Source organism: Anas platyrhynchos, chromosome 2 (genome assembly GCF_047663525.1).
Source record: "Anas platyrhynchos isolate ZD024472 breed Pekin duck chromosome 2, IASCAAS_PekinDuck_T2T, whole genome shotgun sequence".
NCBI classification, from domain to species: Eukaryota; Metazoa; Chordata; class Aves; order Anseriformes; family Anatidae; genus Anas; species Anas platyrhynchos.
In genome coordinates, this window is record NC_092588.1 from 129711057 (window position 1) to 129732702 (window position 21646).

At 36.2% G+C, this 21646-nt stretch overlaps 1 protein-coding gene across 17 annotated transcripts in view; it reads left to right on the plus strand.

The window, feature by feature from the left end:
• The window catches only part of DGKB (diacylglycerol kinase beta), a 402254-nt gene that overhangs the window by 94469 nt on the left and 286139 nt on the right, over positions 1-21646 (plus strand). For 14 of the 17 annotated variants that reach the window (XM_072033589.1, XM_072033592.1, XM_072033593.1 and 11 more), the window contains 2 exons: positions 16097-16173; positions 19392-19412. In XM_072033589.1, the coding sequence (XP_071889690.1) occupies positions 16097-16173; positions 19392-19412 (98 nt within the window). The remainder of the gene's footprint in view (positions 1-16096; positions 16174-19391; positions 19413-21646) is intronic. The other 3 variants (XM_072033600.1, XM_072033597.1, XM_072033602.1) reach the window with 1 other exon arrangement.

A 21646-nucleotide genomic window follows, 5' to 3' on the forward strand; every position in this document is an offset into this window, starting at 1 on the left:
ATAATTTCCTGTTTCTGAATGCTCTAGTACAAACTTCCAATGTTTTTTCCTCATGCAGAGAGCATTTGAAGGAAGATCTTTATTCTGGAAAGGGAATCATCATTTATGATCATCATCAAAAAGTTAAGAATCCTGGAAACTTTAAATATGATCTTATCATTTTCCTAGATTCTTTAAAACTGATACAGTGCTGCGGAGAGCTTTTTCTCTAAAGATACATTAGTTACACTTTTTTTTTTTTTCCAACTTGCGAGGGAGAAAAAAGGTGGAAGAAGGAAAGATGATCTGTTCTTTTCTTAAAACTGACTTTCTTCTTCTGTTTTGTCTTGCTGTTTTGAAGTCTGATCTGCCTTTTCCTATCTTTCTCTCTTCCCCATCTTTCTTTGGTATTCTGTTGTTCCTTTTATCCTTTTGGGAGACTAACTCTTCCTTCTTTCCTTCTCGTCTTTTTCTCTTTCTTCTGTTCTGTTAAATCACCTTTGTTGAAATTATCTTGGTCTTAGATGTTCTGGACAGTATCATTGTTAATATTCTGAAACGCACTATAAAAAAATAAATAAATAGACCCATCCTCTGTGAGTATACTGTGGTAAAAGTAAATGGATTAGGAAAGGATATAAATTTGAATTCTGGGACCAGGGAGAGTTCTTAGTTCATTACAGTTAGTTTGACTTTTGTCTATGGCAACATTAAGTTGATGAATGTCAGTGTCATATTACTGGCTTATGTTACATATTAAGTGCTCTGTATGTTTTACAGAATTAACAAGGTCAGGAAACTTAATGTTTTTATAATCCCTGTTTTTTTCAGGACGTGTGTTCATAAAACATTTGTATAAACTTACATTAAGTTTATGTTAATCTTACATTAAATAGATATTTATCCTTTCATCTAAATATACATTGGATTTATCTTTGGATTATATCTTTGCAATGTGAAGGATAGCTGAAAAAAAAAAAAAAAGATATTTAAGATACTTTAGCAAATTGCTTTGTTCATCTCCTTCCTATTTTTTTTCTTTAAACTGTGGTATTATAAATTGGAAAGGTAAGTGAGTATTGCTCCAAAGGCTACTGTTTGTTGGCATGAATTACTTAAGCATAGGAACAATGGAAAGACCCTACCAAAGCTATAGAAATATGCAGAAATTTGAAAACTGATTTTGATAAGGAAATGTTAAATGCTGTTCTGACCAGAATGACAGATTAATGGCAAGATTTACTTTATAAGAACTAGCAATTTTATCTGTATCATACATACAGCATTGTCCATAGCAAGTGCTCACCTGTAATGGGCCTTTACATTAAATAAATCAATGAAGTATATACGTATTAAGATCTCTCTATATAGTATGCCATTTTATAATAGACCTGTGATAGGGTTGCTTGTCTGTATGGAAGTGAAGAATATTAAAACTTTTATAAGTATGCTCACATTGCAGTCAAATTGTCTCACATAGCTTTAAAGCAACTGGTTTAATTTAGCTACCTTTGATACCTTAAGGATAAGGCTTAGTTTTTCTCCTTTTGAAGTTAAGTTCTTCAGTTCTTTAAGAAAAGAGTTAAAATCCATGCTTTTATGAGTCACACTTACTGAAATTAAAATATATATTTCAGGGAGAGCTTAAAGCAGTAGAGACCTCCAGCAATAGACTGTGAGCTGTGATAAGCATGTGCCTCAATGGCTACAGTCTCTATTTGAAAAAAAAAAAAATGTAACTGCTTGGTGGCCAGGTATGCATGTGTCTTCTGAAGAAGGAGCTTGGTCTCTCTTCCTTCTTTCTCTTACAGTAAATGTGAATTTAGTTATACATACTGATCTATTTTTAGCAAAAAAAACAATTTAACCTTTTGGTTTCTCTAAGTAGCTCAGTACAATCTCTTACTTGTCGATTTTAGTTCTCTTTTGAATGTGTAGATGGATATCAGAAATTTCTTTCTTGGACATGCTGAGTTGTTCACTAGCCTTTATTTCTTTTTTTTTTTCTTTATTTCATGTACCAGCACAATTGTTTTATGTTAACAAATTCAGGATTAATCTCAAGTTTTATGTTAGAAGTGCTCATGCTACATAGATATTCAGAGTTCATACAGCTTCATTTTATTCTTCATTCAGTTAAGCTGTGTGCATTTGTAGTAAAAACTACATTTTTCCCAGCTCATTTGATGTTTTTATGTTTTGATTAGTTGGTTGGTTTGGTTTGGTTTTGGTTTTGTGTTGTTTTTTTTCAGGACTTCATCATATAGCTTTTTTTCTGTACGCTCAGTGTACTCTGAACACTCTGAACTTTTTTTACTAAGTTCAGGTCACTTGGCTTGCAGCCTTTTCACAAGATACCTCCGTAATTGCACCTTTGTTCATTCACTGCAGTATGTGTTTTCAAAAGTCCTTCATCAGTGTTTTAGGGAAGAAGGTCTGTATTACCTCTTGTTCTTTCTAGAGACAGTGCCCTTTTTAAATAGGACTATCTTCACTATGACTGTAATTTGCTGAAAACAATAGTTCTTTTTTCATTGACAAGGAGGTAAATTTATAGGGCTGTACAGATGAATTTTAAAACACTGATACTTGTGCACGGCTACATCTGTCACAGGAAAACAAAAACAGCAACAAAAACACAACAGAGCCAGCATGTATCTTGGGGATACTGGAGAAAACGAAGCTAGTAGTGGGAAAGATGCAAAATGACAAATTGATAGGATAAAAAAAAAAAAGGAAAAACAATTACAGGATAACTTTAAACATACTTTTGAGGGATTAGAAAAAGATGACTGAAGATTTATTTATTCTTTTTTGTTTATTGTATTAGCAAAATAGGGAAGTCCAGAAAGTGAGATTGTACAGTTAAGGAGATAATTTCTTAGGATGATTAAAGAGCTCTGTAATCTTTCTTGAAGATACTACTTATCTAAATAATTATATTACAAGACCTTGTCAGGTCTTGTAATTTTCAGTATGAAAATGTTGTCCTCTCTGGAGTGGTACTGAGGACTGTTTGCTGTTGTTGTTTGTTGTTGTTTTGTTTTTAACATTAAAATGAAATTGGGTAAATTCAGAAATAGTCCTTGATAGTAGGATTTAAGACTGCCTTTATCAATGGACTACACCATAAGCTTTGTTCTTGCTTGTTGTCTCCTTGGCACAAAAAAAATAGTGTCCTGGATTGCCCAGTAGGCTGACTTAAACAGAATGGGCTAACAATTCCTATTTGAATCTTGATAATCACTTGATAATCACCGAAAAGGTGGAGAATTATATCATTAAAAATCACCTTCAACTAAGGCAGATCTAAAATTCAGGTCTAATGTATATGTAGTGAAAGGGAAAGGATTTGAGATGCATCAAGATACATCAATCAACAGAATACAGCTCTCTAGTAGCATAAACTCATTGTATGAGTTTTTCTTCATGTCCATGTCCTCTCTTGTACCCCCTTTCTCAATTATTGTCTATTACAGTCAATATTGTCCCTGAAGACTCTTAAGAAAATGATATAAACTAGTTAGGAAAAAGATAACTAATATTAACAAAAAGATGACTTGGTCTAACAACTTTGAAAAAAAAAAAATTTAACTGAACGGAACACAATGCAGACTTGGATGGAAATAAATTTTTAAATTTTGAACTCCACAGCTAGAAGATTTATGGATGTAGTACTTGAAACATATTTGTTTCTCAGAGCTTGAACATAAAACAGACATCCCAGAACAGGTTTGTAATGGCAATTATAAGATAAATGAGCATATATTAACTTTAGTTATTATATGAAGGTAAAATATAAAAACTGAGTTGCTTTACTGTAGTAATGGAAATAAGAAAACTCCCATTCTTCCTCATGTGTAACTAAGACAAACTTGTAGCCTTATATCTGACCTTTATTTTATTTTCAAGACTTTGTGCATTAGGACATTACAAGAGTAAGATCCTAGAAGTTATTTCTTGGCTGGAATCAAGATTTTCAAATTTTACTGCACAGTCTGTAGCCTTTTTTATTTGAGTTTTAGCTTTTGTTTATTATTATTTAGCAGTACACTTTTTTTATAGCCTTCTAAGGTAGCTGCATGTGTAAACATCTCAGTAGAAACAATCTCTGCATCAGTTCATGCCTTTGTAATTAAGCAGCAGTTGGGAGGCTGTGACTTCTAAGCTGTTGTCTACCTAGCAACTCAGTCCTGTGGACAGCATAGCTCAGATTTTCTTATTATTTTTTTGTTGTTGTTCCCAATGACTAACATTAAACTTCTTATGATTTTTCACTCTTCTTTTGGCTAATGAGTCCAGGCAAATTTGCTTATGTGTTTTGGAAGTAACATGTTAGGGCAGATAGTAAATGTAGATCAAAGCAACCAATGGGAACATTTCAAGTATGATTTTATGTGAAAATATGATGTATCCAATGGAATCCATTTAAGAACACTTTAGCAGCACCTAAACTCTACATCTTGTTTGCATTAGCTCTACTTTTTGCCCCCATTGCAATCACGTAAGCTCTTAGTAATTGGGCAAATGAGATAATATGGATATCAGGGAGCAAAATGGAATTCAAGAGGAGGCAATATCTACCTCTTCCATAACATTTAGACAGGGAGACAGTAAAGGGGAATTAAGGAACTAACAGTGGAGCACTGATTATGTATATTTAAACAAAGAAAAAAAAAAAAAGTGAATTGCCTTTCTTAATGATTTAAATATATATATTTAAAAAGGAAAAGATGTGGTAGAGAAGATCATAGATTTGATGCTTTGGTCATCCAGTTTGTCCTTACTATTTCAATGCCTGCAATGTTAACAGCTTAGGCAATCCAGTGTTATAACTAAACTTAGAAGTAAATGTCTGCCTGTGAATTCGTTTATATCGTCTTAAAAAAAAAAAATCAATATATAGAAGAACATCAGTGGTTGTGAATGGTCTGACCTCATTATTGTGGAAAAAGCTCATTTTCACTGAGCTGCGTGGACTGACTAGAAGGAAAAAGGTCACAAATAGTAGTCTGTAGACTTAACAACAATGGTAGTATATTTCAGAGAAATTCATAGAATGGGTGTATTAAAAATACCCCTTTCTTTTTGTGACTTCTGCCAGTTACCAATTTTCTTGGCTGATCATAGGGACTTCAAATGACATGGAAATCTCCCTACCAGTTGGACACATTAAATACTTTTCCATGTTGCATAAATATATTTGTTTCCAAGGTTTAAAAACAAAATCACACACACAAAACAAACTTGAAAAAAATGAATAAATTATTGTCATACCTGCCATTGATATTATCTAGCATGATGACAAAAACATCTCAAAGTGTATTGCATCTAACTACTATGTATGCTTCTCCCTATATTTCCTCTGTCTTTTGCATTTTGCGCATGACAGCAAACAAAAATGGAAAAACGAGTAGCTTAAACATCTTATGAAAAGACGGCATATGCTTAATCTAAATCTAAAATGTTTAGATTACTATGTTGCAAACGAGATGATTTATAAAACCAAATACACTTCAGTATCTTGCACCACTAAGAGTGACAGAGTATTTTTAGTAAAATTTCCAACTAATAATTACCTACATGGACCTGAAACATATTTTTCAATTTTACAAGCCCCATAAAACTGAAATAACTCTTTGCAGGATGAGGGCCAAAGCCTACATTTCAGTAAGTTTATGTTTGAATGTTTGTCACACTACTATTCTTATAAGACCATCACTTCGTATTGTTCATTAATGGGTGAAAAGATCCAGAGAAATGTGTACTTGTGTTGTTAGTTCTTTTAGTTTTATGGTCTAGATATGTACTTGACTTTAAAACCTCTGCTTCTAAGAAAAACAGTAATAGACAATTGTGACTACAGGAGCTGCAGCTCTCATTTTTAAATAACATTTCATTGCAGTAGTAAATACGTCTTAAAATGGAAGATCACAGAATCACAGAATTGTCTAGGTTGGAAGAGACCTCAAGATCATTGAGTCCAACCTCTGACCTACCACTAACAAGTCCTCCACTAAACCATATCACTAAGTTCAACATCTAAACGTCTTTTAAAGACCTCCAGGGCTGGTGACTCCACCACTTCCCTGAACAGCCCATTCTAATGCCTCACAACCCTCTCAGTAAAGAAGTTCTTCCTAATATCCAGCCTAAAACACCTATAGCGCAACTTTAGCCTGTTCCCCCTCATCCTGTCACCATGCACGTGGGACAATAGACCTCACCACAGCCTCCTTTAAAGTACTTATAAAGAGCAATAAGGTCACCCCTGAGCCTCCTTTTCTCCAGGCTGAACAAACCCAGCTCCCTCAGCTGCTCCTTGTAGGACTTGTTCTCCAGACCTCTCACCAGCTTTGTTGCCCTTCTCTGGAGTCTTTTGAGCACCTTGATGTCCTTCTTGTAGCGAGGGGTCCAAAACTGAACACAGTACTCGAGGTACAGCCTCACCAGAGCCGAGTACAGGGGGACAATCACTTCCCTAGACCTGCTGGCCACACTGTTCCTTATACAAGCCAGGATGCCGTTGGCTTTCTTGGCCACCTGAGCACACTGATGGCTCATATTCACCTGTCTATCAACCATCACTCCCAGGTCCTTCTCTGCCTGGCAGCTTTCCAACCACTCATCTCCCAGCCTGTAGTTCTGCTTGGGGTTATTGCGCCCCAGGTGCAGGACCCGGCACTTGGCCTTGTTGAACTTCATGCAGTTGACCTCAGCCCATCAGTGCAGCCTATCCAGATCCTCCTGCAGAGCCTTCCTACCCTCGAGCAGATCGACACACGCACCTAACTTGGTGTCATCTGCGAACTTACTCAATCCCCTCATCTAGATCATCGATAAAGATATTAAAGAGGACCAGCCCCAGTACCAAGCCCTGGGGGACTCCACTAGTGACCGGCCTCCAGCTGGATTTGACTCCATTCACCATGACTCTTTGGGCCTGGCTATCCAGCCAGTTTTTAATCCAATGAGGCTTATGCCAGTTCAAGCCAAGAGCAGCCAGTTTCTTGAGGAGAATGTTGTGGAAAACGGTGTCAAAAGCCTTGCTGAAGTCAAGGTAGACCACATCCATAGCTTTTCCCTCATCCACCAAGCGCGTCACTTTGTCATAGAAGGAGACCAAGTTCGTCAAGCAGGACCTTCCTTTCATAAACCCATGCTGACTGGGCCTGATCACCTGGTTGCCCTGTAAGTGCCATGTGATGGCATTCAAGATAATCTGCTCCATGAGTTTCCCTGGCACTGAGGTCAAACTGACAGGCCCATCGTTTCCCGGGTCTGCCCTCCGGCCCTTCTTGTAGATAGATGGGCGTCATGTTTGCTGGCCGGCAGTTGACTGGGACCTCCCCCGATAGCCAAGACTGTTGATAAATGGTGGTAAGCAGCTTGGCCAGCTCCTCCGCCAGTTCTCTCAGTATCCTCAGTTGGATCCCATCTGGCCCCATCGACTTGTGTACATCCAAGTGCCGTAGCAGGTCGCAAACCATTTCCTCATGAATAGTGAGGGCTACATTCTGCTCCCCATCCCCTTCCATCAGTTCAGGGTACCGGGTATCCAGAGAGCAACTGGTTTTGCCACTAAAGACTGTGCCGGAAAAATTAGGTCATTTGCAGCAGGTATTTTTAAGACTTCCCTGACTTTGAAGCACATCCCCTGGTTTGGGGATGGCCTAGCTGGGAACACCCAGGTGGGCAGAGGACAGCGTGCAGATGCCACTTGTCCCCATGGCCACAACTTCCCCCAAGGTCTCCACCTTAGCTTTCAGTGCCGGAAAAATTAGCCCTGCCTGTCTGATCCCCCACTCCGCTGCAGAACGCATCTGCCTTGAAGCCGATCGCCTCGGCAAGGGATAGATAGGTCAGAAACACATCAGACAGATAAAACTAAATTGAGTTGGATTTCTTGTTTTAAAAATCATCCCTTGGTTTAGCATTTATATTCCTCTATTCATAAGATCATTTATTGTATGTTAAGAAAATTGCCTTAGGTGAAAGTCTTTTTTTTGTGTGTGTGTTAAAATCAGGAAAAAGTGCTGCTTCCCACTTCTAGTGAGCTAAAATTTCATCTCAGAAATATCTTTTAGTACACAGGACATCAAGAACTGTCACTGCATAAACCTTTAAACCTTTCTTTGTAAGACGAAGAGTAGAATATAGCTTTTAAATATATCTTGCAATGATTTTAAGGCAGCCTGTTCTTAAGGAAACAGGGCAAGGGAGAAGGCAAAAAAGGAAGAACAAAACAAACAAATCCCCAACTCTCTGTGACGCCTTATACCACTTAAGGAACTTCTCCCAAGCTTTTTAAAATAAAAGCACGTGGTCAAAAGAGGCCTTTGTAAAATGCATTGCCAATTTTGATTCAACATCATTGTGAACAGGTGAAAGGTATTAGCTTGAACTATTTCAGAGGTTTCCTTTGCACAGTTACTATATTTCATATGATGTATGATTTAAATTGTAATGTAAATTCTAACCCACAAGTTTTTAACATCTTTGTATGTATTTTTATTTTATAACCCATTTTCCATTTGTATATTTGGGAAATATGTGGAACTGTAAGAAACTTGTATACCTATATTCTAATGAATATACCTATATTCTGAATATATACCTATATAATGAATATACCTATATTCTAATGAATATAGGTATACAACTGGAACTTGAGTGTATGTTCAGGTAAGGAACAGGGAGCTGAAGTTTGCCGTTAGTGAAAAAGTAAGTAGTAAGAGTAAAATCTCAGGTAGAAATAAAGAATTTTTGGACTATCTACAGAGGCTTGGGAAAGTAGTAATTAATATTGTAGTGCTTTATTAATTTTATTTTTAGCATTTTTTTGTTTCTTTTTTGGTTTTGTTACTTTGTGGACTACTAAAATATATCAATACCTACTTCCACATTAGTTAAAATGTTTCAAAATATTTATAATTCCTGCAATGGAGTATTCAATAAATTCAATATATTTAATTTTAGTCATATGAGCAGTCTTATACCATTTTCACATCTCTTCTTTGATCTATTCATTTTTATAATAATTGAAAAAGATCATATTATTTTTACAGATCTGTATGTGTTCAAATATACATAGTATATAAGTATGTAAGAATGCATTGTATGTGTCCTGTTTAGTAATTTCTGAAGCCATAGTTAAACTTTAGGTTAAACAGATAATGAGTACAAAATTATAAATATTAGAAATTCCAAATAATATTTTCAAGTAAACATAGAAACAACTAATGCATTTTTAAAATGCTTATTTCAGAAAAAAATACAAGTATTCTCAAACACAGAACCATTTACCTATTTCTGCTTAAAATCAGAAATCATATATGATAAATTTCAAACCAAACTGATTTGATTCTTCTCTGTTAAACACTTAGCGCTTAGACGTGGTGGTTGGGGTGAAATACATTATCAATGGCAGTACTTCCTTAATTTAATAGAGAATATTTTCTTCACTATTCTTATGAACTGGCAAGCTGTATCAGATACTGTGACCAGTTATAAATAATCAGGAAATGAGAAAAAGGAAAGAAGGAGCCACAAAGTTACCAGCTGAATGTTTGTATTAGTTTTCAGGCTCAAATAAGATAATAAAATCCAAATGCTGGAGAGGTGTCCAGAGGCATTTAGTCTTTCCTGGTCTTAAGATAAGGTAGTATGGCATATTCACTATGTACATAAATACTGTATTTCAAATATGAGCATTAGGATGACTTGCAATATTGTGTTTTTCCCACATAATGAACTTAGGCTGAGGGAATACTGTCCCAGGCCCTGAGGGAACTGCTGGGTGTGACTATCCCTGACCTCCCTGGGGCTGCCAAAGCCCAGGACCCCGTTTTGAAACTCTAAAAGCTCCCCTAAACCTGCTCATGGCCCAGGAGTCCATTGTAGTCCCTGGGGCCATCAGTCCCTGCTGCAGTGACCACAGCAGGGCTGGTCTGCAGCCCTGCCCAGCCTGGCCATGGGCCCTGCCAAGATGAGCCCACCCATGGCCTGATGTCTCAGTCCAGTCTTGGCATGCCCCTCTTCCCAGGGAGGTGCCCAGTGCCCAGGGCTGGGGCTGTCCTCCAGCCTGACCTGATCCTGTCTGGGTCAGCTCGATAGGCCCTGGCTGACACTGGGGGTGCCACACAGTCTGGGCCCCAGGGAGCCCCCAGCCATCACAGCCCCTTGAAATGCTGAACCGGAGTGGCAGAGCTGAGCTCTGAGGATCTCTAGAACTCTTTCATCCTTAATTTTCTGAATATCTAACGGCGAAAGAGTGCAGAATAAGCCAAATAAGATAGCTGTAAAGTTGTTTTAAAATACAGAAGATGACTAGGCCAAAACCCAGCTTTATTTTTCTCCTCAAAATATTTTTCATTATGCCTAGCATTTACCTGCAATTCCTTTCAAGTCATGGAGTATGTTTTTGTCTTTTACTTAATTCTTCCTCTCTATGCTTTATTCTACTAACAGGCAAAAATTAATTTCCCTTCTACCCCAAATCCCTGTTGTTTGACATATACTTCTGTTTGAACATCTGCTGTAGGGAAGTGGGATTTGGAAGATCTTTTTTTATTAATGTGGAATAAAGATGTGCTGGCACATGCTATTAGTATTACTGTTGTTCACAAAGAAGTCGTGATTGTCTGCGTAAGTATCATTTAGTACATAGCAATGGATAAAATGCATAAATCTTTCTCCTAATGATGTCATTAAGGACTTCATAGTGTTATACATTGAGTGGTAATTCATGTCGAAAAAAAGGTTGATATTAATAAAGAAGGGGGAGATTTGGGAGTGTGGCCATGGGGATCAGCAAGCCCCATCGTTGATGATAACATTAGATTTAACGATGTTAAGTCTGGAATGTAAAAGAGTTTAGAGGGAACAAAGAGGGGTGATTCAGGAGACTTCATGCAGTCTGGAGTTGCTTGATCTCCAGCCTTTAAGGTATGGAAGTTTCTGGGTGTTTGCTGCTGCTGTTATATGCAAAGTTGTTTGACCAATGAAAAGTTGTTTTGAAAAGAACTGCTGTGGGGTGAAGGGTGTAAGAGGGGAGCCTGCCCTCAAGATAAAAAAAGCAGGCAACACGATGAAGTTATGTCATCAATAAAGAAGCAGAAAGATGGAATGAAAAGGAACAGGCTAGCAGAATGGAGACCAGGACGGGAACAGGCACATTGATCACCTCATGAAGATAGGTTCAGCCAAACTCAGCAAACCGCTCAGAGAAGCTCGTACTGAAAGCAGCTGGAAATGGGTGCACCAGAGCTGGGAAGAAGCTCAAGCTGAGAGAAGGAGACCTGCGCACACAACTGCTGGTAAGCAGCAGCGCATTATGGGGAATCATACGTCCTTAGAAACAAAGACTGTCCTGGTAATCGTATGGCTTATTCTGACAGTTTATGATCCTGAAACATGGGACCAAATTGAGGTCAAGGTGTGGGACTCTGCAACTAAAAACGAAAAGGTTGCAGTGGGATTGCTCGGCATCTGGCGAGCAGTCTCTGTGGCGTTAAAGAGACATGTGGGACCACAGTCAGAAATGTGTGGTTTGCCAGATAGCGAGGGAGCTGCGGGCTCCTTTACTGATTCTTCTGCTACACCATCACCCCACCTCCCCCGCTACTGCCATCGCAGGCCTTTGATGTTGCGCCCCCTGGTGTCCTGGACGTGCCTTTTGACCCAGGCCCTATTGGCCTTCAAAAGGAGATGGATATGCTTTTCTTCGATCTGAAGAACGGGATCTAAGAACAGGATCTAAGAACGGGATACATAAGGCCCGAAGGCTGAGTTGCTTGACAACTTAAACCGAGACATATTGTTCAAAAGGAATGGACAATGGAGACTTGTTTGTAATCAAGAAAAGGAATGGAAAATGGAGGCTGCTAAGTCATGGAACTTAAAGGATTGTTTGTTACCTTTTCTGATTGTATAGGCATACTCGGGTTTAGTATGTAAAAGCAATGTTCTGTATATTTAGAATGTTTAATGTTCGTGTGTGCATGTTGGTGGAGCGTAGACTCCCTGCACACCCAGCGCTGTTTACTTGCCTTTTGTACCTTTTATAAATGTTCCTTTTATAAATATTACTAAATTCAGATTGAGTTGGGACTTCATTTATAACAATAGTCTCCAATGAAAGCAAAACCATGACACATGCCTCCATGGAGCCAGTCCAAAGCCATCTGTAGGTGAGGAACAGGAGGAGGCCATTGCTGAGGCCATGGAGAAAGGTGAGTGGCAAAGTGGCTGTGCTCTTGTGGCTGGTGGCAGCTCTGGAGTCAGGTGGCCTCTGCCAGGCAGGAGAAACAGCTCCTGGAGAAGGAGTTCTCTGCAGCAGTGGCTGTTGTCCCTGTCTACCTCTTCATCTTCCTCCTCAATTTCCCATTGCAAAAACTACTTGCCAACATATATTGTGTTTTCTTATTTTTATTTTTAGGCAGCATCATCCAATTTAGCCTATGTTTGTAAGAAGCTTTTTGTTGACTGTTTATCACAGAATTCAGTAGGAGGGTGTTTTGCTGGAGGGTGTAGTCATTCATATTCTCCAGTTTAAGGAATGTTACTAAAATCATTGATTGCCATGGCATTGTGGCTGTTTTCAATGCCACAATAGTTTTTATGATATTTAATACAAAATGAAAAAAGATAAAAAAGCAAATAAACCAACCCAAAACAAAAACAACAACAACAACAAACAATGAATCAAACAACATGCAAATTAATCATTTTCCCATTTATGGTTTTAAATGTGTGTTTCTTTCGTGAAATTTGCATCGAAAGACCACATCTATTTCACAAACCAAAATGAAAGTATGACCTATACTAAAAGTGCTTTGCAGTGAGCCTGCAGCCATACCTGTGGGTAACAGGACATACAAAGCTGCTGGCTTCTGCTCATTCAGTGTCAACCACCAGAATCTCTTACCAACACAGGCATGCTGTAAGACTTTGATACTGGGAAAGACGTGTTAGTGGAACAACCTCTTTTTGTTGAAAGTGAAAACTTTTTACAATTTGGTGATGTGTACAACTTTGTTAGCAGGCTTGGCCTTTTTAAGATACCAGTGTTTCTAGACCGGTAAAGTTTTATCTTAAGCATAGGCATTGCTTAAGCATAAGCATTGCTTAAGCAGAACTATTACACAGTTATTTGTATGTTATACCACAGAAGGAAATGTACATTTATAAATGCATGCACACACACACTCACACTCATTTTTAATATGTAATTGCATCCACAAAAAAAAAAAAAAAAAAAAAGGAAGAAAAAATCCACAGCAGAATAAGAATCTGTAGAATTGCAATGACAGGGGAGTGTTGGTTTTTCACTATCCTTCTCATTGGCTTAGCTATCAAGCAGGACATTCAAGTTTGGGCCATAGCTTCATGCCATGCCTGAAAAATTGTATATTGAAGGTTGCAACATTTCTAAATTAAAATATATAAATAAAAATCTCAAATTTATTATAGTGGTATAGAAAATCTCTAAAACCTCTTTGGAGCTCTTATGTATACATTCTGAAATTCACTGTTATGAGACTTCAGATGTTTGCCTGTGATTTTTCTTTTGACTTGTATAACCACATCTGGATTTATAAGAGAATTAATTGTGATCCAGTCCTTGTCTGCTAGTCTTATTTTCTCTTAAATTGTGGTTTTAAAATCCACTAATTTATGCTGAGTTTTTTATAAGTCTTCTTATAGCTCATTCAATTTTTCTGTTTTTACACTTTTCAAGAATTTTTTGGGGAAGATACAGAGAGAGTATAGAGAACTTGTGTGATCTGGGCAAGTTTTTTACTGTTTGATGTTTTCCATTTATGGGAAAAATGGTGCACTGAATTCCAACCTCAACTGAATGCTTAATCTCCTTCATCTAAAGCTGAGTCATTTTTAAAAATGAATCATAATTTTTAATGTGGGCTAAATCTTAAATGGTTTGCAACTAGTATGTAAATTTGTCTTCAGTTATAAAAAGTATCTTTGTTAGAACTGAAAGGTAGTTAAGAAAAAAAAAGATACTTTGAACCTTTGCATATCCCACCATTAAATATGCAGGTGTATTATCTCTGTTGTCATGGTTTTGATTGTTCTGCCTTTACTCTGAAGCAATACATTAACCCATACATTAATTATTTTATAAATATTCCTTTTGTAAATATTACTAAATTCAGATTGAGTTGAGACTTCATTTATAACAAGAACATCAAAATCTTGAAGAGTTTTGCTGGGACAACCAAAGCAGGAATTACGTCCACAAAGCCTTTTCTTGACAAGTATTTCAAGCATGGAATATGCTTTGCCTTTTGGATGACTTCATTAAGGCGATGTGCAGGAAAAAGGGAGGATATGTATGTTGTCCCTGGAACAGAGAATATTTTGTATCTTAATAGTGCTTAAATTAAAAAAAAAAAAAAGAATAAAATTAAAAGCAAAGATTTAATTTATTCTTAGTAAATAACATAATGCAGGTGTATGCTTTTAATTGCAGCTGCATAGACATAGTATTCATTTAAAGATGACAAAAATATGAAATGAAAGAAGTATGGTCATTTTTTGCAGTTTGCCTTTTTTTACATAAGCAACAAAATTGAACAATAAAATTTACAGTATTTCAGACTGGCACAGAAATAAGACTATAGATCACAGTTTATCAAGTAAATATTTCCTGTGGCTGCCCATGAAACCAGTGAAATTTAGGTAGTTACAGTTGACAGTAACATTGAAATACATCTGATTAATGAAAATAAACTATTTTATCAAGGCCACAAATAGTCTTGGGAGTTTTAATTTAAGAAAAGATCACAACAATAGACTTTTGCAAAATGCTATGCATGTTAACAATCAAAAATGGGATAGGGGAGGGAGGTTTGTTACAAAACTATTTTGCAAATCCCCTGTTGTCATGTTTTCTCCTTCCAAGTTACATGATTTATTAAATGTACATTTTAGATTCAGGATAGAGATGCTCAGTTTCTTTGACTCTTAAGAACTATTGCAGTTCTTTATGTTGATAATGTAGTTCAAACAAACAAACAAAATCAGGAAGATTAGGTCCTAATGTCTGTAATTTTAAGTGTCTAACTAATTGCTCATGTGATAGTCCTGTTCATATTCCACAGTCTTTTTTTTTCTCTTTTTGTTCCAAGATTTGCTGTAGAAACAAGTGTGTAGCCATTAAGTACACCTGTTTTCTTTTGTAATCCATCTTCTGGTTCACGGGTGACTGGTTCGTGGTTTAGTCCAGTGTTTTGGCCATTATGCATATTTGATCAACTACTGCATTTTAAAGACAAAACTGCTTTACAGCTATTATTGTATTGCTGAGATACTTAGGGTGGAAAAGATCATTATGTGCATATTTATGTGCTAAATGAATGTGTGTTCAAAGGTTTTATGTAGTGGTTATTTATTGAAATAACTCTTTTGTTATCTTGCAAGTTGACAAAACAACAACAAAACGTTTTTAAACAACAACAACTAATGGAAAAGTAAAGGTGTGGAAGCATCTATGTTATTTGACACAATTGTGCTAGACAAAGCTTGTCCTAAAGTTACTGTGGTATTTAGAATATCTTAGAGATCTACAAAAGCTGGGGTTTCAATAGTAACATTTATTTTCTGTGATGTCTGCAGAAAAAAGATTTTTCTTCAAGTATGGCCTCTATCTTGATGTTGTCTGTCTCCTCTGACAGTTCCTCTACTTATTGGCACCTATGCCAGAGGAGATTTAGTAGCATTTTTGAGAATGACTATGTTTGGTAGATGACTCAGGTTTCAAGGACAAAGAAAAAAAAAAAAAAAAAAAGAAAGAAAAAGTGACTTGAAATAGCCCTTGCAAAAAACTCCTTCAGAAACGTACTACTTAACAACAGTTGGAGTAAAGAGTATTTCTGAGCATTCTGTGTTGGCTTGCTGTTTTTGCTATTTAGTCAGAGGGTACATTATGTTCTCATTTTCTTCCTGCCCGCAGCTCTCATACAGCTAGAGAAAATTACTGATGCACATTGAGAAAAGCTATTAGCAGTTTTGTTGTTGTTTCTTTAATTACAGCTCATATTATGTAAATCAGTTTTCTGTATTTTAATTTTCTCTTTCTTCATTCTTCATCTAGATTCCACTAAGAAAATTAAGGATGTCTTAGAAGAATTCCATGGCAGTGGTGTGTTAGCAAAATATAATCCTGAAGGGGTAATTCTTCTTCTTTCTTCAATGGTCGGACATGGTGGGAAAAATGTTTACAAATGTTGTAGCAAATACAAGCATTTAAAATAGAAGAAATTCTATAAGTCAGTTGTTTGGGGTAACTGAGTCAGTTTTGAAATAAAAATATGAATATATTAAAAAACAAAAAGTTTATAAACATAATGTTAGACACATCTGCTTAATATGACATTTAAAAAAAAACTTTTAAAAATAACAACAAAAAAAAAAAGGTTAATTTTGTTTTCCAGTTATTTTTAAGGATTAGAAATGTTAAGCATGTTTTCATATCTTAGATAAATGAAATCTGCTAATATATATATACACATATTATTATTTTTTTTATGTTATTTCTGGTAATGGGATCACCTTTAGAGGGATTTTTTTTCTCATGTTATGAAACCAAAAATTCTGCTGAATGTGTGTGCATGCATTGTCACTACAAACTCACTACCAGAGAAAATATTCTGTTTTAAATGTTAGAAAAACACAGATTGATTCCTTTTGAAGCCCTCAACTGCAATTTTTATCTGCTTAGCACATCAAAATGTAGCCAACTAAAAACCTGTTTCAGTAAGGTTTCTAAATATGCTTGCATTGTGTGGAATTCAGAGTGGAAAAATGTACTGACAGTTACGAGTATGACTGATCCTACATTTCAGGACGTGAAAGACAAGAATTGTTGTTAAGTAAGGCAGTTATAATCCATTTTAGGTTTTTGAAATCTTCAGTTCTCTCATCATACAACAATTTCAGTTTTGTGAATTGTAACCTTTTACAGTTCAAAGTAATTGTGTATTTGCATGTTTAAATAACATGTTTTCATGTAGGTAGCATATCACATTATCAATATTTGGTATTGGTATAGACTGGTATTTAAAGTGTTGAGATTAGTCTCACAACTAGCGGTCAAATGGTCATTTCTCCAGTTTGAGGGTATATGGAGGTTGGGTCCCAGTGAAAAGTGATCAGTATGAGCAGATGGGACAACTGCTCTTACTGAAGCCAGGTGAATTGGCAGAATTTGTGCAAAGCTAAAATTATTAAACATAGTTGGTCCTGAGCTGATTCTGTGACTCTGTACCTGTACTGGAGCGCTTCATTTTATGGTGATTTGATTGCAGCATCCTACCAATGTACTGAAACATCCAGGGATTATAGAACAGCACAGTGTCCAAAACAGTGATGAGGGTAGAAGGGGAGCAGGGAACACAAGTCAGACAACTTGCTGTGGTTCAGCAGAATTCAGGCTATTCACTACTACTGGGCAGTGTTGGTCCCAGGCTAAGCCCAACAGCTTTTTTGCTTTGCTGCTTAGTGCTTAGACTTCAGGCAGTGCAACAAAAATAAAACATAGCTAGCAGCTACTTTGGATCTAGTAGGATTTACTAGCTCAGTTTTCGTGTCTTAAGCTGCTTAACTGCAAGCAGAGCAGCCGAAATTTCTTCTGCAGCTGAGTGAATATTCCAAGTCAAACAAACTGCCCATGCACAGGTGTGTCTGTGCCTTTGGCACGCATTCAGCCTGCTATGTAGAAAAGCCTTTTACAGGAAGATTTGAGATTTGGTTGTATCAGGTCAGACAAGAACCCCTGTATAAGATATGCTATTTAAATTAAGCAATTATTATCCATAAATCAAATGAACAAATAAGCAACAAAAGCAACAACAACAAGAAAAAAATCCTAAATTATTTTAGTGAGAGATACAGGAGATGTCAAAAATTTAATGATCCAGGTGAAATCAGTCACAGAGAAGCTTTTCTCTTCTATATATTGTAGATAGCACTTTGAACTTTTAAACATTCTACTTGTTTTGTAGCTGTGTTTTGTAGAGGATACCATCATGTTTCCATTTTACCTCTATTTCCTAGATCATTGTCTCATAAACACTCCAAGTATTTTTCCAGGCTCACCAATACCCTACAAAAAGGTGGTGTCAATTTTTAGCCTAATAAATGTGGGGCATAGAGCTTTGGCAGATTTTTCAGTGTGATATGTTTATGTATTTAAGAAAAAGTCTTAAGAACTTGTTTCAAGCGTCTTGCTGCTTAAAGGGTTCAGGCATTTATTCCACTCCATTGCTTCTTTATTGCATTTTTTTTCTTTTTTCTTTTTTTTCTTTTATATCACAAACTGATTTAATGGGACACAAATAGCAAAAGAAAAACCTATTGATATTTGAAGCTTGTTACCAGAAGTCATCTGGCTTGTTTTTCTATTATCTTATATCTTGTTGAATGAATGAGTTTTGGGTTTAGTGGAAATGATGGATCTGATTATCAGAAGGTCAGAACTATAGGAAGTTTATTTATGGTGCTCTTACTCTATGCTAGCTTTCAGTGTAGGGCAAATTACTGAAACATCTAAAAATGTTACTTAGCCTTTGCCTTTCCATCTTTTTTTTCTATAATTACTGTCAAATATGTAATTAAGACTGGCTTTTATACCTGATGTAAGACACACAGGTAGGTTAACATCAGCCTGCTGGAAAGCTGCTAAAGTAGTCAGGGTACTTCTAAGAAGCTTTCTTCAGGGTACTTATGATTTCCAGAGGTGCTGGAATTTTTCTAAATTGACTTTGTGGACGTATCAAAGATTATCTTGGTTACTCTAGTTTAGCAAAAGTCTGGCAGAATCTATGTAATTTATGCAGAGAATACCACTATATTTTCCATTTAAAGTTAGTACCTCTGACTGGGAATTAGTGGCAGCAGTTTGTGAATAAAGTTGAAAGGTAGAAAATAAATCCAGTGTCTTTATTAAAAGGAGAACAAATTGTTATAAACTAAAGCAGCAATGGTGACTTCTGAGATGGTGTTTGCTAGTATTTATCATTGCATTCTTTTTTAATTCACTTGTTTCACTAACAACCATTCTTGGCAACAAACAATTTTTACCTAATTTTTTAAGTATACAGGGTTGAGAGAGACTAATGTACTTACTTCCTTATATTTTTCTTGGATGTCTGTCATTGCACAGTTAAAAATAAATAGCTTGCACTCTCTAATCAAGATTAGAATGCTGACCTGAACCATTTTCTTGATGTATGTGCTAATGCAAGATGATGATATTCTATCTTCTGTCTTAAGCCTGTTCATCTACATTATTAACCTTTCAACCAAGTACTTTTTATAAAAACAAACCCTAAGTGTTACTATACTGCATTAATGCATATGTCTTCTTTCTTTTATTGCATGCATTGCAGAAGCAAGATATACTTAATCAAGTAAGTAATCTTAATTTGACGGTTTTTTTTCTTTCTCCTTTTTTCATGCCTAGAAACACTATTTTTTTATTTTTATTTTTTATTTTGTATACCACTGAGAAGTCATTTATTAATAAATACTACCTATGGCAATTCTGTCAATTAATAGACAAATAATTAAAAGTGATTAGCAATCTATTAGCAAAGTGATTAGCAATCTATTGTGATGATAGTGACTTTGTAGCCCTTGCAAGAGAAAGGGTTAAAGGGTTGATTGTCAACCTAAGGGTCTACTGAGAAGCTTACACAGCCTAAAAATAGGTATAAAAATACAATGAAAAAAAATGCTAGGAAAGAAGGACTAATCATATGAACCATTGTTGTTTTTAATGATTTAATTATTCTTCCTCTGTGTAAAAACAAACAAAAAAATCCTTTGATTTCCTTTTTTGGGGAGGAGGTGGCTGGAACATGAGAACAATGGAAAAATCAAGAGAATTAAACGATTAGTTTTGTAGGAACCCCTCACGTTCTAGTGTCAAAGGCCAGCTGAGCTTTTGGGCATGTACTGTCAGGAGTACTCCCTGTTCACAGAAGGACTCGGTCTTCAGATAACCAGTATTACTATTTTAGTAAGTTGAAGGAGTGACTGTGATGTGTCCTGAAATAGAAGGCGCTCAGATTAAAGCATGGTATCTAGTACCAGACTTGAGAATAATCTCATTATTATTTTTGCCAGTGATATTGTAACAAGAAATAGCTGAATACTAATAGAATCAATTCACTAAACCAAATTCTGGAACTTTCTCCAAAATGGAGAAAAATCTGATTATGCTGGAAAAGTTTGATGACATTATGGAGTGTAGTAAATAGAAATGTAATGAAAGGCTCGGCTCTAGTGCATTTCATTAGTGTGATGTGCTCTGGGTCTAGTGGTACTGCTAGATAAAGAACTGAGTATGGTCTCTGATGACAAGATTATTGCAAAGCATCACTGTGGTATGGTCATGAAGAAGACAAACAACATTACTCAGGCATTGCAATAGTGTTCCTTTGGCAATAGTGGACTGAGATCAAGATGAGGCTTTTGAGAATAGGTAGATTTGTTCGGCTAATTGACATAAGTAGAAAACTAGGTAGACTTTCCAGTACACACAAATATAGATTAAAATAAAGTTTTTTGTGCTGTTTCCTCCAGCTACATTTTTTGATCTGTTACAAAATATTAATTTGCTGTAAAGACTTGGCCTTTTTATAATATATAAAGCAAATATTCAAGTACAGATAAGCAAACAGTAATATTTTTTAAAAGGGTACAGTGGAGATCTCATCTTTCTGCTTTTAGCCAGTATATGTGTCACAAGGTGGGACAAGCTGAACTCACATTGGAACTAATTTACAAAAAGGTTGGTAGGATGTGAAGCATTATAGGAAATCCATTACATAGGAGAAACGTGTCCCCCACATATAATCATCTGAAGACTTATGAAAGGATTCTTTCTAGCTAGAAAAGAGAAAAAGTTATTAACTTGTGAGTATCACCAGCAGAAAACTCTTTCATGCAGACACATGCATTCTTCTGGGTTTCTGAGCAGAATTTCTAGGGAAATAGCTTCCTGGATACTTAGAGAGTTGGGAAGTGTGCCAGATGGAGATGCTGGCAACCTGGCTGTGAGCCTGCTTTCTGTGGAAAGTGTTGAGGGCGCTGAGGTGTTAAATGTTTCAGATAGTCAGTTTCTGTTGCAAAACTGTTCAGTTTTGAACATTTTTAATGATCTTTACTGTTCTTCCTTTTCTATTCTTTCTTCAGTTTGTGGTCACGAATTCATCTTTCCCTCCTTGACATCTTAGTTCTCTTTTGAAACTTCCCCTCTCTGACATAAACTCCAGACATTTTTGTTCTTGTCTTCCTGTTTGTTTTTTTTTTGTTTGTTTGTTTTGTTTGTTTGTTTGTTTGTTTTTTATTGTGCAATACTCTATGTTAAGCTTTAGGAGCCTCATACTGCTTTCATTTACATGGTATCTATTTTAATTCTCATTAGTTATTAAATGGCTAACTCAAGTCTATTTTGCAATTCTGAGGGATGCTGTTTCAAAATGGTTTAAAATTAAGTGTTTGTTGTTGTTGTTTGTTTATTGGGGTATCACTATTCAGGGAAAAGTTAATAGCAAATTTTAAGCTGTCTTGATACTAAAAAAGATCATTCTGTTTCAAGGAATATTATTATTGAAACTACACCATTTTTAAAGGAAAG